Genomic DNA, 16,479 nt, shown 5'->3' with positions numbered 1-16,479 from the left:
CACGGTATGCTTCCTATAGGGAGACACCCCTCCAAGATCTCTCCTTCTGTATTCGTACTAAGTGCCAGGTAGGTCCTGACCCTTTTGCTTACAGCCATTCTCTTTTCTCAGATTTTTATGTTCCTTTTTGAAGACTTAGGCAAGAGGTACCACCTCCTTCAGGATAAAAGGCTTACTACTTACTGCAGAACAGCAGGTGGCCTAGCTCAATGCTGCCTTTTAAAGCAACCCACTACCCACTACTCAAGCAGGTGTCTACTGAGAACTCCGCACTGTATTGGCGGGGAGGGGAAGGGCAGAGTTGGTGGTAGTAAAAAGTAATGAAGTATAATGCTCACACCCTAAAACTTTCACATGTTAGATTAGCATATAAGTTGCATATATTAGAAGGCTGTGTTACAGACCAATATGCACCTACTATGTATGTACTGATGAAATCCATCCTTTCTTTTACACCTTTCTCCATACCTACATATGTGTCTGTGTGAAGACAGACACACACAAACCAAATTTTATCTAAGTATACACTGAAGGAAGGGCACTTACGTTTGATTACGTATATTCAAGCTGAACAGAGCTGCAATGAGCATGGCCTTGCAACTCTTGGTAAGCTGATTTCATTTAGATAAGTTATAAACCCCAGAAATGGGATAACTACATCATACAGATCATTCATTTTTTAATTTAAAAATTATGTGTATGGTTATTTTTCCTGCTTCCATGTCTGTGCACCACTTGTATGCCTGAAGTAGGGCCAGAAGAGGGCCTGTGATTCTCTGGGCTGGAGTTACAAGTTTGTGAACTGCCGTGTAGGTGCTGGATTACCCAGGTTTTCTGCAAGAGTGCACTTAGCCGCTGAGTCAATCTTAAGACTCAAGATTATTAATTTTGAGGACCACTCTTCCCAGAATTGTTTAACTTATACTTCTGCCAATATGGTATGAAAATTCCTTTTTTATGTAGATTCTTGCAGCAGGTCATCATTTTGTTTTTGGTTTGTTTGTTTTTTTTTGTCTGTTTTTGTTTTTTTTATAATAATAGCTTTCTAGTTGGGATGGGTGAGATTTTCAAAGTTTATTTTTGTTATTTTTCCTTTTTTTAACACAGTGGTCAAAAAACACACAGTATTTCTTTCTCCTTTCAGACAAGGTCTCATGTAGTCCAGGGTAACCTTGAATTTGACATGTGCTAAAAATGACACTCAACTTCTGATTCTCCTGCCTCCATCTTCGGAGTAGCAGGAGTACAGACATGTCTTATATGTAATTTTATCTGATACTGGCAATGAAACTCAGAGTTTTGTGAATATTTAGGAAGCAATCTAGCAACTAAGCTATATGTCTAGTCTCCACTACTGCAATTTTTGTGAATGTCTCAAGATTTGTTCTTATGTCCTAATATATAATGTTCTTTAAGGACTGTTTCATATGCTGAGGATGTATATTCTATACTTGTTGGATAAAATGTTCTGGGTATATCTGCTGCTCAGTACATTACCTAGAGTACTTCAACACTGAATTTTTCTGTGGGGATAGAGAAGGGAACTGTTACAATGTAGAACTGGCTGGCCGTTCTCACTATTTAACCCAGCATTTCATTAAGCTTATGACAATCCTCTTTTCTTTCCCCACAAATAACAGGACTGGAGCTATGCATCATGACAACGGCTTGCCATCTGTTGCTTCTGTATCTGATGATCTGACCCTTGGTGAAACCGCAGTGAGCAGGTCCTCCTCTAAGGCTGGACCGGATCCGCCGGTTAGATAGGACTGAACGGACCCCAATTAAATGACGATTTCCATCCTACAGTTACTCTGTAAGAATACCTACTTCTGCTCACTTTGGGTTTACGTGTGTGGTGTGTGTGTGTGTGTGTGTGTGTGTGTGTGTGTGTGGTGTGGTGTGGTGTGGTGTGTGTGTGTGGTGTGGTGTGTGGTGTGTGTGTGTGTGTGTGTGGTGTGTGTGTGATATGTGATGTGTGTGTGTGTGTGTGTGGTGTGTGTGTGTGGTGTAGTGTGTGTGTTGTGGTGTGTGTGTGGTGTGTGTGTGTGGTGTGGGGTGTGCACGTGGGGTGTGTGTGTGTGGTGTGGAGTGTGCGTGTGTGTGTGGTGTGTGTGTGGTGTGGGGTGTGTGTGTGTGTGTGTGTGGTGTGGGGTGTGTGTGTGTGTGTGGTGTGTGTGCGTGTGTGTGTGTGTGTGTGTGGTGTGGTGTGTGGGGGGGTATGTGTGTGTGGTGTGGTGGTGTGGTGTGGTGTGTGTGTGTGGTGTGTTGTGGTATGTTGTGGTGTGTATGTGTGTGTGTGTCTGAAAGCTGGAGACTGACCTTGGGATGTCTTTCTCTAAGAGCACTGCCGTATAGACGAGCCATGGTCTCTCACTGAGGCATAGCTCACTGGACAGCTAGGATGGCTCTCAGAATCCTGTCTTACTGCCCCCCTAATGCTGGCAAGACCATGCCCTGCTTTTTACCTGAGTGCTGGGGATATGAACTCAGCTCCTCATGCTTGGAGAGAAAGCACTCCTACTCACTCTGTCTTCCCAGGCCTGCACCCTCTCCCCAGCTTTTCCCTCAGTGTCTGTGCTCACTACCGAAGCGGGTTTCTGATAGACTACTGGTATGCTGCCGACTCCTGTTTTCGATTCAGTCAATCTGTGTCATCTAACGGGAATACAGTCCATTTACACTTAAAATTAATACAATGTAAGGGTTTATGTTTTTCTTACTTGTTTTAAATATCACCCATTTAAGTTTGCCTTTCTTCAGGGAATAAAAAATGGCATTCCATTCCCTCTTGGTCAGTAAGGTTTTTGTTGACTATCAGTTTACTGGCTACCTAGTGAGGCTATCTTTAAATGTGACTTGTTCGCCATTGTGGCTTGGCTCTTTCCATTCTTCTTTGCTGTGTCTTCTTTGACAAACAGGATTCATCTTTCATGTACTTTCTCACGTGTATTCACAACGCTCGCTATGATTCTTCTGCTTATGGATGGGAACTCCCTTGAGCATCTTTTGGAAGCCTGGTCTGGTAGTAATAAATTCCTTCAAGTTTTGTTTTGTTTTAAATCTTGAAATGACTTTTTCATCTTAGAAGGATAGTCTTCCTGAGTATTGTTTTCTGTCAGTATTTATGAAACATTACAGGCTATTATAATAGGGTGTAAATTACATAAAATCTAGTACAGGCTCCTGCCCATCTTTAATTTAAAGGACTTGAGTTCATCAGGTGCCAAAACTTTTTGACATTAATTTTTTTCCTTATGTGCAGCATATGCATATGTAAGCCATCTTAAATGTGTTTGCATAAGTCAGAGGTGACATCTAGTATCTTCCTCTATCACTTTACATGGTATTTTTCTGAGACAGTTTCTCCCTAAACCTGGAGCTCATCCATTAGCTAGGTTGGATAGCCAGCAAGCAATGGGGGTCAGCGTGGGTTCTTTTGCTTACTGCTAAAAACCACTGAATTCACTGGCACATTACTGTCAAATATCCAGCTTACATTCAGGAGTTAGTAGGGCTCTTTCTCAAAAGGATCATTTAATAGGTATTGTGTGAACTTGATTTTTTCCATTCTGCTCATCAATGTATTAGGTTATACTAGTTTATCATATAACTTCCTTGGAATCTATCAATAACACTTAATATAAAATGCTAACCTGGTATTTTTTTAAGAAGGAGAGTTCTGTGGTTCCATCAAGAGGGGCTGAGGATGATGAGACATGGACATATGGATTCAGTTCTGTAATACGATGAAGTACAGCTTCAGCCCTAGAAGATAAATGTGTTTACTAATCTCTCAGTTATTCCACTCAATATTAGAGACTTGATTAACATGAGAAGGACCCAGCACATGAAAATTTAAGTAAAACTAAGTAAAATGTAGATAAACACAGATTTATTCATTCTTCTAAACAGCTCTCCAATCTTAAGACATACGTTCACATTCTGTAGCAAGCCTACCACTCTTTACATCTATCCATCCTCTGACTTCTAATCTCCAACTTAAGTCTCCTAATGACAGCAACACCAGAGACTTCTTCAGTCATGAAAATAGAGGGACTATCAGTGGGAACAAAGAGTATATAGGCATGGATGGACAAGGCAGGCAACAGAAAAAGGTCACGGAATAGCGATGTCATGAAAGCAGGAGGAGGGACAATCCAAATCAGAAGGGGAAGAAGGTCAGTGGGGGCAAGGGTATAAAAGCAAGCTATAATGGTGGATACGTATAAAAAGGTCACAATAAATCCACTGTTAATTTTAAAAAAACAAACAAATAAAACTTCCTTTAATGATGTCAAATTCATTTCAAAACCTTAACAAAGGAAATAAATATATGCCAGTACTTACTTATCTAGGGCAGTGCAAATTCACCTTGACAAAGTAATCAGCTGTGACTAAAGTGGCATTCTCAATACAGAAAACATTCTAAATATTATTTTTTTTAAAAAAAAAATTCTCATCGGCCTCTCTGTCGCTGGGCAATCCCTATGTCCCTCCTAGGCTCCTCCTTACCAGGTAGCCTCCCTGGAGTTCTGAGTTGCAGTCTGGCTATCCTTTGCCTTAACTGGACCAGGCCCTCTGGATAAGTGAGACAGCTGATTGGCTTGAACTGTTTCGGAGGCCCCCAGGCCATGAGACCAGGACCTGTCCTTAGTGCAAGAGCTGGCTTTTTGGAACATAGGGCCTATGCTGAGACACTTTGCTCAGTCTTGGTGCAGGGAGGAGGGTACTGGACCTGCCTGAACTAAATGTACCAGGCTGGGCTGACTCCCCAGGGGAGACCTTGCCTTGGAGGAGGTGGGAATGGGGGGGGTGGATTGGGTGGGAAAGCTGGGGGGTGAGAGGAGGAAGGACAGGGGAATCCTTGGCTGATATGTAAAATTAAATTAATTATAAAATAAAAATGTTTATAAAAAAATCTCATGACATTGTATCAAAATATCTTTACCTATTTCTCTCATTAACAACATCGTCTTCACACAGAAAGAAATTGGTCCCTAGATCCCATGCTTGGCATATTTTCATATCATGAATTGTCAGTGCCTTCAAAAAAAAAAAGGAAAATATCTGTTAATTCCAAAATAGAACCAGGAGCATACTACCTTTAAGGCTACTTACAATGTACTGAAAATACTATGTATAGGTGAGTAACAAAAAGAACTTAGTGTTGTAAGAATTGAAAAGGATACAATTACATCTTTATTCAGAAGACAGGACTATAAACACCTGAAAAAAACCAACAACCTGATGTAGAAACTAAATAGTGAAAAGGTTTAAATTTTATGAAAGTGGCATGTTGAAAAAAAATAAAGAAAACACTCAGAAAAATTTATATAAAAACACTTCAAAATATCCCATACCCCCAGATGATAAGGGTAATGGGTAAACTAGGAAAAAAATGTAAATTTTATCAAGCCACACCTCATAGAAAACAATTAATTTACAAGGAACATGCTGGAATATATATATTTTATTGCTCTGAATATGAAATGCTGAATATGTAGCACCTTCCTCATTCATTAGACTGGTAAAGTTCAACAAGTTGACATGTTCTATCAGAGGATGATGGGAATCAATCACTCTCATGCATTATGATGGTACTATTGGTGCTCAACCTCAATGGAAAGAATTTTAGTATAACCTCTCGCAAGACGTACATTTCGCCTTTAACAGAGAAATCCTATTTTTAGGAATCTGTCCCAAAGACATCATTGGAAAGATTCAAAAGCACTTACAGCCAAGGTTATTAAATGCATTACTATTAAAAACACTAGAAACAAAATGCACATAAATTTGGCAAAATTGGAATAATGTAATATATCCACACAATGTATCTTCTAGTAACTATAAGAAAATACAATGAAAAACTTATCATTATGGAATAATCTTAGGGACATGCTGTAGAGTCCTAAAAAGCAAGAAACTTTAAGACACAGGGAGAGACGGAAATACAGACCTGAATGGGATGTCTATGTATGCATGTATTTGCTTTTATTTAAATACAAATGATGAGTAAATCAAGTTTAGAAGTGAATGTCTAAGGGAAAACAGTAGAGAAACCAGACTAACCTGAAAATACCTTATTTTATGCTTAATTTTGAAATAAATAAATACCCTATAGTAGTAATATTGAATTTAAAAAGTGATACCTGAGAATTCAACCAGAAATAAACTAAACTATTTCTGAGTTGTTTGCATGGTTAACTGGAAGAGTTATTGAATATGATTCTCTTTTAAAAAGCTATCAGACAAAATCAAGTGGTTTTAGAAAAGGATAAAAGATACTAATTTTCAATAATTTGTTAGTAATATTGAAATTGTTATTCTGAAACTCTGTCGTACATGTTAAATACAACACAGGACAAGTAAGTGGACTGTCATTAAAAACCATGAATCTTACATATGAGAAAATACAACAACAGAAAGTGAAAGAAGCAATCCATCATCCCTAAGTAAATCAGAAATTTTCACAGTAACTTATTGAGGATTAATGTTTTATCTCTATCCCTCAACCAGACTTAAAGTGTCAAAAGTTACAGGGGCCATGTCAAAGAACCCACCCCACTAATGAAAGATGCGCCAATTAGTGCCAATAAAAATAGAATGTACAGTGAATAAAAACATTCCAGCAGCCTATGTAAATATACAAGTTTGCCATGGTTTAGGTAAGTTCATCAGGCACAGCTGAGGGATGGTCAGCATGACTTTTGGAAGGTGGCAAATGGGGGAAATCCAGTATACTATTCATCCTGCCTTTGTACATGCAGTCTATACTTTAGAGAAATTAAGTCATCAATGAAGAGAAAATCCTTTCTAAATATTATAGCTAACAGATGAGGAAGGATTGACAACTGTTAACTCTTAATGAAGTAATGAATATAGACAATGATGATTAATAGATAAAATAATAATAAAGAGATTAGAATATTATCACCTCCTGGCAGAGCACAGTATTTCCTACAAAACAGTCTTGTCAAAGGAATCAAATCTCAGTTTGAATCTGGATATGACTATCAGTTTGTAGGAAAATACAGGACACAAGTATATACAACAAATATTTTTTCATTCTTTCCATTTTGTAGGAGACAGGTTTTGCTATGGAGCCCTGGCTGGCCTGGAACTCACTATGTAGACCAGGACCAGGCTTGGTCTCCAGCCTCTGGAGGGCTGTAATTAGACATGTGCCATTCTATGTGTCACAAAATGACTACTTTCTTCAAGAAATAAATTTTATTAAGGTGAAAAACAATCAAATCAGGGAAGGAAAACCTACAAATTAAAAGAAAGTCGCAGTGCACATATTCTCTTGGTTCTTGATTAGAACAAAAGAGAATAAACTTTAAAAAGATTTCTCAAGAAAACAAAGTTGAACTCTCAACTGGGCAATTTGTTTTATGTTAGCAAGCTTTCAGGGTGACACCAACAATCCAGACTTCTTGATATTTAGGCTTTTGGGTATTCCCTTCTCTTGATTATGAGCTAGACTTCTTCCGAACTAAGGTGTTAGAGAACATACTTTGTCTTGTTAATTACAGTCCCTCTCTTGTTTAGTGCCTCTGAAGGCAGCTGTTATACCATCAGCAGCACTATGGAGACAGGCACATGGCTAGAAATGGAGAGTGACCTCTGGTCCATAGCCAGTAAGGAACTAAGGTCCGCAGTCCTACAACCCACAAAGAAAGTAAGCTGCCAACAACAAATGTGAGCTTTGCAAACAAATTCTTTACCAAACCACCCCGAAGATGGCTGTGCAGTGCCTATGAATACTGTTTGCAGCCTTGTGAGAGATCCTAACAGAACAAGCTAAAATCTTTGTCCATGCAAACTGGACATAATGCATGATGCTGTTAAATTTTGGAATAAATGATTTTATAGAAATAAAAATCTAACACAACAATCTTAAGAAATTATTAGAGTTTTGAGGTGTTAAAATGGTACTAAATTGTGGTTATATTAAAGGTATATACTAATATATTTAAGAACAATAAAATAATTGAAGTTTTATTTAAAGAATTTAATAGCTGCAGCCAGTAGGGAATGGGAAGCAAATATATGAAACATACATGGACACTGTGTTGGTAAGTGAAGCTGTGTGATAGGTAACTAAGAATGTGTTAAGTGACTCTTTTATGTTTAGATTTTTGATAAATTTTAAAAAGAACCACATAGCATTAGTGATTCTGTTACGTAAAAAGAAGAAACAATAAGACAAAGTACTTATCACTACACATCAGTAAAAATGAAATAGTTCATAACAAAGCACTTTTCATACTGCAGGTATATACTCACCTTAATCCCTGCGAGAACAAGATTCTTTGCTATAAAAGAAAGAGAAAAGGATGACTTAGCATTGCAAATTCATACAAAATATAACTTCATGGAGCTTCACCACAGTTCTGAATAACTATAACCTTTTCATTTTTTACTTAAGAAAGTTAGAAAATCCAGGTGAAAAAAAATGAATTGATAAATTTTACATAATTGTATCATTTAAAGATATCTATTCATTTCTCAGTGTTTTTATGAATATACTACGCAACCATAATGAATTATGGATGACCGTTTAGTCAGGTATGGTGGCACATGCCTTAGCCAGCACTAAGGAGGCAAAGACAGATAAACATTTGTAAATGCAAGGCCAGTGTGTCCTACATAGTGAGTTCCAGACAGCCAGGGTTACAAAGTAAACCCTGTCTGGACAAAACAAAAGGAATGGTAATTTAATTATTAGCTATTAAGATTACCACATAAGGGGCGTTTTTGTTTTTCTGTGGAAGACCATACCTGTGCTATAAAATATTTTGTCAAAAAAATCTGATCAACACTTTGAATCTACTGTCTTCAAAAGAAAATAAGAGTTACATTCTTTATCTTATGCAACTCAAAAGTATCACCGAAATTATAGGAAAAATATTGCTTACCAATTTCTACTCCAAGACCACCCATTCCACTTAAGAAGACATGGGACTTGGCCATCTTCTGCATTGCTGTGTCACCAAGAACATACCTCTGTCGACTGCATGTAAAACACAATGAAAATAAAGTAATTATTTCATCAAAACAAAATATGCCTTAAAGTTTCAAAAACTAACAGCCATGACCCCCGATTCTGTCTAGAGTTGTTTTAGACGATTTGTACAGCATTTAAAGTTAAGCAACTGAAGGCCTAACTATCTAAGACACTTTAAAAATGAATGTAGTCTGGCACTACAGTCCACATTCCAGCAAGGCAGAGCTGAACTGTCCTCTTTATGGAATTATGTAAGGTTAACTTGCCGCTCTTCCCTTCCCTCCTGGTCCACTCACTTCATCATTTCGGCATCACTACAGGCATCTGATTCTGCTATCTTTGTTTTAAACTGACTACAAACAGGATTGGAGGGAAAAATTCAGTTCTCTTAGGAGCTTGGTCCTGCCTCAACTTGCTAAGCTATGCTTAGTTGAATGCCATGGAAGGCCCGCCCCTTTAGGAATGGAGCTGGAGGAGTGGATTGGGGAGGGGTATATGAAAGGTGGGGGAGGGAACAGGAGGGAACAGGAGGGGAGGGGAGGAGAGGAGGGAGGGGAACCCATGGTTGGTATGTAAACAAATGAAAAAAAAAAATTCATTAGAAAGAAAAGCTTCAAGTCACAAAAGGACTAAGAAAGTTATACAAGGCTTGTGGAGGGGGAAACTTAAGGATGACAGATGTTTGAGAATTAAGATTTGTACTACATATCCCTAAGGTTACAATGACCTACTTATTCATGGTAATAAAAACTAACTTAAAACGTTAAAAAGAGAGAGAGCGCACTGGAGAGAGAGAACTGGTCAGGCGAATTTTGAGTATTACTTTGTATTGAAGACCTGGTAGAGTACACTTAGGATCTAGTTAAGTTATGCATCCTAAGAAAAAGGAGGATCAGGTCAAGGTTTAAAAAAAATATGTACTAGAAATCAAAAAAGGTCTGCTCCACTGACAAGTCAGTAGCAACAGTTTATCTGAATTAATAGGAAACAATAATATACCAGTCCTCATAGATAATACAAATTCAAAAAAATCCTTATGAGAATTCAATATAAAAAAGTTTGGTGTAAGCAATAGTTTCAGTAACTCTGGTTATAAATATTTACTTCTCAAATTATAATATTGACACACTTACTGTATATTAAAAATAATTTGCATATTTTAATATCTCAAAAGCCTGGAAGTGTTGTCTAGTTAGATGAAAACCATAACTTTACCATTTCCTTCCTTGTTCTCTGAAAAACAGAATAAAACCAGAACTTTTGGCAGGTAGGTAAGTTTATTTACGTGGGGTCAGTGCTGGCCTCAGAGAAGGCAAGCAATCTACTAACTGAGCTATATTCCCAGCCTATGGCTTAAAACTCTATATTTTTCAATCAGTATTTACGACTTACGTTTTAGAAGTAAAAACTATTCATTTACTCCTTACTGCATATCTGTTAGTGTGTATTTGGCCTGTTTTCAACTTTATGTAAACTACACCATTGTAAATGTATGTCTTGTTTTGTGTCTTTGAATGAAAACTACACAGGAGATTCTCCTCTGAGACTAAGGTTTTTCACTTTAATTTTTTTTTTAAATTAAAATGTTATTACATCATTTTTCCCTTCCAATCTCTTCCTTTTAGCCCAGTCTCTCCCATACTTTGCTCTCTCACAAATCCATGGCCTCTGGAATCTTTTTGACTGTTGTTCACACACTCATGCACATGAACATATATTCCAAAGTATACGAACACAATCTGCTCAGTTGGTATAATGTTGCTCATCCGTATACAGTTTCAGGTCTGACCACTTGGTATTAGATAACCACCCCGGGGGACTCGCTTCCGTTAAGACTGTTTTCTCCCACTCTTGGTATTTCTTAGTTGCCTATAGTTTTGTTAGGGTTGGAACCCCTTGAGATTTCCCTCTTTGATGTTAACATGATTTACTTATATGTACATGTGGGGTCTGTGTGTAAGGGTGCCCACAGGGGACAGTACCAAATACTCTGGAACTGGAGTTACAGGATGGTGCTGGGAACTGAGCTCTGGTTTTCTGTAAGATCACTCTGTGTTTTTAACCACTGAGCCATCTCACTAGCCACATTTGAGATGCATTCATCTTGATTAACGTAAATGGTCAATGATTTTCACTTTTTCTGATCTATGTTACACTGGCGACACTATTAAATGGGCATGCCACACAACAGTGAATAGGACCGGTAAAAAGAAATCACCAAGGTAGTTTCCTTTGAGAAAGTCATAGCTACTGAAATTTCAATCTTTGCTAAAGGAACGCCATGTTCTCGTATTTTAACACAGTGATCCTAATTTTACCTCCGTGAAGCCATAGAGAACTCATCTAATCCCGCTCTGAAGATCTGCAGATTGTATTCACAATTCAGTATCTTCTCCCTTAACATCTCCAATTCTGTAATTCTTAAAACAAAATAATTTCCAGTCCTCTCAATACTCGAAACGTTTTCTTCTGATGCACTTCAATGATCCTTATTATGTGTCAGTGTCATTATTAAAAACAGTATTCCAGGAGGCAGGAGAAACGCTCGATGGTTAAGAGCACTTGTTACCCTAACAGAGGACCTGGATTTGGTTCCAGGCACCCCTCGCAATGCTTCACAGCCTTCTGTAACTCCAATTCCAGGGGTTCTGATGCCCTCTTCTGACCTGCACAGGCTCCAGCCATGTGTGTGGTGCACACACACATGGGTAAAACACTTCATACGTCAAAAAACAAAAATATCTAATGCTTTAAAAAGAAAGGCACTGGATACATTCATTGTACAGAGAAAAATAACAGAATGAACTTCATAAAGGTACTATTAAGGGTCACATAGTCAAAAGATAAAAAATGTAAAATACTCAGCAAAATGTCTATGACATGCCTCTGTGAGATCGATAGTCAAACAAATGTATAAGGTAATACACAGAAGTACCAGAAACTATGGGAAGTCAGCAATACAGAAGATTATTTGTATTTAGGTTAGGAATGGAGTGATTTCAAAATGAGGTTCATTTAGGTTGAATTCTAAAGAATTAGTATTAGTTCCAAAGTTCATCAAGATAGGAAAAGCACGGAATGTGACTCAGAACAATGATTGCCTGGTATGCATAATGCCCTGGGTTCAATCCTCAGCACTGTGTAACTGGGCCAAGTGTGGTATGCCTCTTCTAGCACCTGACAGGCAGAGGCTGGGGGGAATCAGGAACTCAAGGTCAGACTCAGCTACCTAAGTTTAGGGTCAGCCTTGGTTACCTGAGACTCTACCTTGGGCCAATGTGAAATAATAGGAATCAGATTTATTCTCCTGTTTTAAATAACTGATAACCGATAAAATATAAGCAAAACAGCATTTCAAACACTAAATACCAAATAACTTAAGACAGCAATCTCTGATCGAAAACAAAGTGAGTCTCAGTGTATGTATGTATTTATTTATTTTTTTTTGAGATGAGGTCTCACTATAAAGCTCTGTAGACCAGACTTGTCTTGAACTCACGGAGATTCTCCTGCCTCTGCCTCCTAAGCACTTCAATTAAATGAGAACGCCATCACATTCATGGCCTTAATTCAGATGTAACCTGAAGGATTTCTAGGTTGCAGCAGAGAGAGGGAAATGCATCTGGAATCTGGTGGTCACCCTAAACTGATGAGCTGAAGTGAAGAGGCTAGAGTTTGGCCAGAGGATGGCTCAGCAGGTAAAGGCATCTGTCACCAAGCCTGATGACCTGAGTTCAATCCCTGAGACCCACAAGGTAGGAGAGAAACTACCTCCAACAGTTCCTCTGACCCTTCACAACATGCACGAGTGCACACAAAAATACATACATAAATAAATACTAAAAAACAATTTAATGAGATAAGAGAAAGTTAGGATTTTAAAGTAGAGTACCAGAAATCGGCAGAAGGGTCTCCAACTTAAATTTAGTTAGATTGGAGAACACAGTAGGAAAAATCTAAAACTGGAAAAATTACCTCAAAGGACAAGGGGAGCAATCACTACTATTAAAATAGAGCCCACAAAACTTTGTGTTTTGCTTTAGTTAAGCACAAAATATCTCACAATATAAAGGACATTAGATATAGTATTAAGAATATTACATAAATAGTCAAGAAAATTTTGCTCCAAACTAACTGAAGACTCCTTTGGTCTTAAGCTGGAAAGCAAGCCAGTAGAGGAACACACTGTTTTTAAATAATTTAACTGTGTTCCTAAATAAAGCTGAAGAATATTTTAGGAATCTAAAATTATCCAGCATCCAAAAACATAAAATCCACAAGGTTTGACATCCATAAAAAAGTTACCAGTATATAAGAAGTAGGGAAATACAACCCCTAATGAACTAAACATATCCAATAGATGCACCTTCAGGAATAACACAGACATTCTATCAATTATAAATATGATCCACATGTTCAAGAAGGAAGAGGGAAACATAACCAAAAACCCTTCAGAGGATATCAATATAAATCTAAGATTAAAACAGTCTGTATGGAACTAATGACCTGAAGTTCAGCACCAGCACTTCCTAACATGAAAACAGATAGAGCCTGAGAAAGTTATGGCGCTTTTTTAGCCCAATATCTGTGAAATTGGAAGTCCTAAAACAGAATATGGAAACAAAGAAGAGGGAACAAAGAAGGTATGAATGACTAGCAGTCAATTTTCCCCCCAGAAATACTAAACTCACATATTGCAATGTAAACTATTTCTAAACAAGAAATACAAAGAAAACTAACTGCACCATGGTATATTACAAACGTAGGAAAGAAGATAAAATCCTCAAAGTGGCTAGGCAATGGGGCATTATGAAAGGGGGAAAGGTAAGAGTACCCATCAGCTGTCTTTCTCCCTGGGAATCAGAAACACAGTATTTTTAAAATTAAAAGGGGGGGGGGGGTTGCTCAGTGGTAGAGCGCTCGCCTAGCAAGCGCAAGGCCCTGGGTTTAATCCTCAGCTCAAAAAAAAAAAAAAAAAAGGGCTTAAAAAACACAGTGACCTGAAATTCCATACCCATCGAAAGAATTTCTCAAAATAAAAAAAGTAAAACGAAGACTTCATCAAGTATATAAAACCTAAAAAAATTAGTTGCTGAAAGAAATGTCACTTAAGCAGGCAGGAAACTATGAGAGATAAGAATCTGATTTGGGGCTGGAGAGATGGCTCAGAGGTTAAGAGCACCAACTGCCCTTCCAGAGGTCCTGAGTTCAATTCCCAGCAACCACATGGTGGCTCACACCCATCTGTAATAAGGTCTGGCGCCCTCTTCTGGCCTGCAAGGACACATGCGGACAGATTACTGTATAAATAATCAATCAATCTTTAAAAAAGAGAATCTGAATTTACCAAAAAGCAGAGAGAATATTAGAAATGATAAAAAGTATGGATAAATACATTCTTTACCATCACAATAATGATAGCATGTGAATTGATAAAACATGTAGAACTAAATATCAGACAATAATACAGGAGGAAAGAAGCACTCTGCTGGATGATTTTATACTACACAGGAGAAGCGCTATCACATAAACATATGTTGTATAAAAAGAAGGACGGTTATGCTCAATGAAGCAGAACTGAAAAGCAGGGCTGGAGAGACGGTTCGGCACGTAAGTGTCAGGCACAAGCAATGACAACCTGAGCTTATCCCGGAACCCATGGTAGGAGGAAGAAACTCCCCAAACAGCACTACCAACTGAGAAACAAACATTTACATGAGTGTGTGTGGACATCACTTCATCGTCAAACCATAACGCTGTGCCACATCCTCCACAGTCTAACAGTCCCAATATTATGACAGTATCACAAGTCTAAGTCCAGAGCATATTCTGAGACTAAAGGCAAACTCTTAGCTGTGAGCTGCGAAATAAAAAACAAAGCCACATACTTCTAAGACAAACAGCGGAGTGAGTCTTTCCACCCCGTTAGGGAAGAACAGGGATAGAGAAGGGAAGGAAAAATCAAAGCAACACCAACGGGCCAACATTAGAACCTGCAGTTCTCTGTCCAGCATCTGCCACACACGGATGGTCTCATCTTCTCCCAGCCCTGTCCTTACAGTCTTACTGGCTGCAACTACATGGACTCTCTCATGTTGGCTCTGCACACTGCCTGCAGCTTTCCTGAAGAGACATTTCATACACTGGCATCTCCATCAATCCAGGTCACTCACCGGAGCTTAAGCTTCAGCCTCACAGCTCTGAGCATTGCCCTGTCAGAAGCTGCCTGCAGGGTCCTGACCCTTCCACTCTAAGGTCTCACTGTGCTTAAGTTCCCAGTCAAGCGACAGCATCACCCACTGTACTGTGTGGCATATGGAGACGTGAGAGAGCTCTTCATGGATGCTGATGCTCCCCTCATGAACAACCATGTTTCTGAAAGTACTGGTAGACAAATCTCCAGATCGTCCCAACATAGAGGATTGGTCTTCACATAGAAAATCTATTCTAGAATTCAAGTTTCCCTGAGCTTTGTTACTAAAAATATTTCAGTGTGTGGATGCTTGAAATACTGTATGTGTGGAACAGTTTGCATACAGAGGTCCAAGGACAACTTCTGGAGAGTCGGAGCTCTCCTCCCACTATGTGGTTACTGGGGATTAACCTTAGGTTTGTGAGGCTTGGTAGCAAGTGCCTTTCCTCACTGAACCATTTCTCCAGTCCTGAGAGATTGCTTATATACACCTGAAACTGAGAACTTAATATGACTTCATTCTTTTTCTTTGTTACTTGGTCCTAAATGCAAGGAACAACTGAACATCATTACATCTCTTAATTTTCCACAGGTTCTCAATCAGTCATTAAATTCTCTAGCTCTCACAATTGCTAAGCTAGGAGTATCAACACATTTACTTTCCATAGCTCTTTCAACAGTTAATAGCACAGACTATTAGTACTATCAGGAGGAGAGTCTTTACCACCGTTAAAATTAATCAAATTAGCAAAACAAACACAATTAAGGAAATTCATCCTGGAAATTCTGTCTCTCTAGAATCTGGTATGAAATTATTTACTGATTATTTTTCTCATTTCTGTGACAAAATACTGGATAGAAAAACCTAAAGGAAAAACAGATTTATTTGGTTCACAGTTTCAAAGAGTTCATTTATGGTTGCTTAGTCTCATGCAAGTGGCAGATGTGTGGAGTAGACCTCAGTAATAAATCAAAACACACAGCAGACAGACAGATTGGAACAGATGGCCAGGTACAACCTTCAGAAATGATCTACTACGTCAAGTGGTCTACTCTATCTAAGCCCCATCTCCTAAAGATTCTACATTTCCCCCAAAAGTACTGCCAACTAGGGATCTTTAGATACACAAGTGTGTGGAAGCCTCTTCCTATTCAAGCCATATCTCACTCATTAAATTCCATTCAAATTATAACTCTCAGTCACATATTTCTCCATTTTCTATAGATTATTTCTTGAGAGTACACTGAAATAACCGTCCTCTAAAATTTGACC

General features: G+C 38.4%; 1 protein-coding gene across 1 annotated transcript in view; it reads right to left on the bottom strand.

The window, feature by feature from the left end:
* The window catches only part of Uba6 (ubiquitin like modifier activating enzyme 6), a 62,845-nt gene that overhangs the window by 43,977 nt on the left and 2,389 nt on the right, over window positions 1-16,479 (bottom strand). The window contains exons 3-6 of the mRNA XM_036201339.1: window positions 8,925-9,019; window positions 8,293-8,321; window positions 4,952-5,046; window positions 3,657-3,768 (exon numbers count right to left, since the gene is read on the bottom strand). Coding sequence (XP_036057232.1) covers window positions 3,657-3,768; window positions 4,952-5,046; window positions 8,293-8,321; window positions 8,925-9,019 — 331 coding nt within the window. The remainder of the gene's footprint in view (window positions 1-3,656; window positions 3,769-4,951; window positions 5,047-8,292; window positions 8,322-8,924; window positions 9,020-16,479) is intronic.

The sequence above is a fragment of the Onychomys torridus genome, chromosome 10 (genome assembly GCF_903995425.1).
Source record: "Onychomys torridus chromosome 10, mOncTor1.1, whole genome shotgun sequence".
In the NCBI taxonomy this organism is placed as follows: domain Eukaryota; kingdom Metazoa; phylum Chordata; class Mammalia; order Rodentia; family Cricetidae; genus Onychomys; species Onychomys torridus.
The sequence above is the reverse complement of the archived record's forward strand: the minus strand, read 5'-3'. Positions and strand labels throughout refer to the sequence as shown.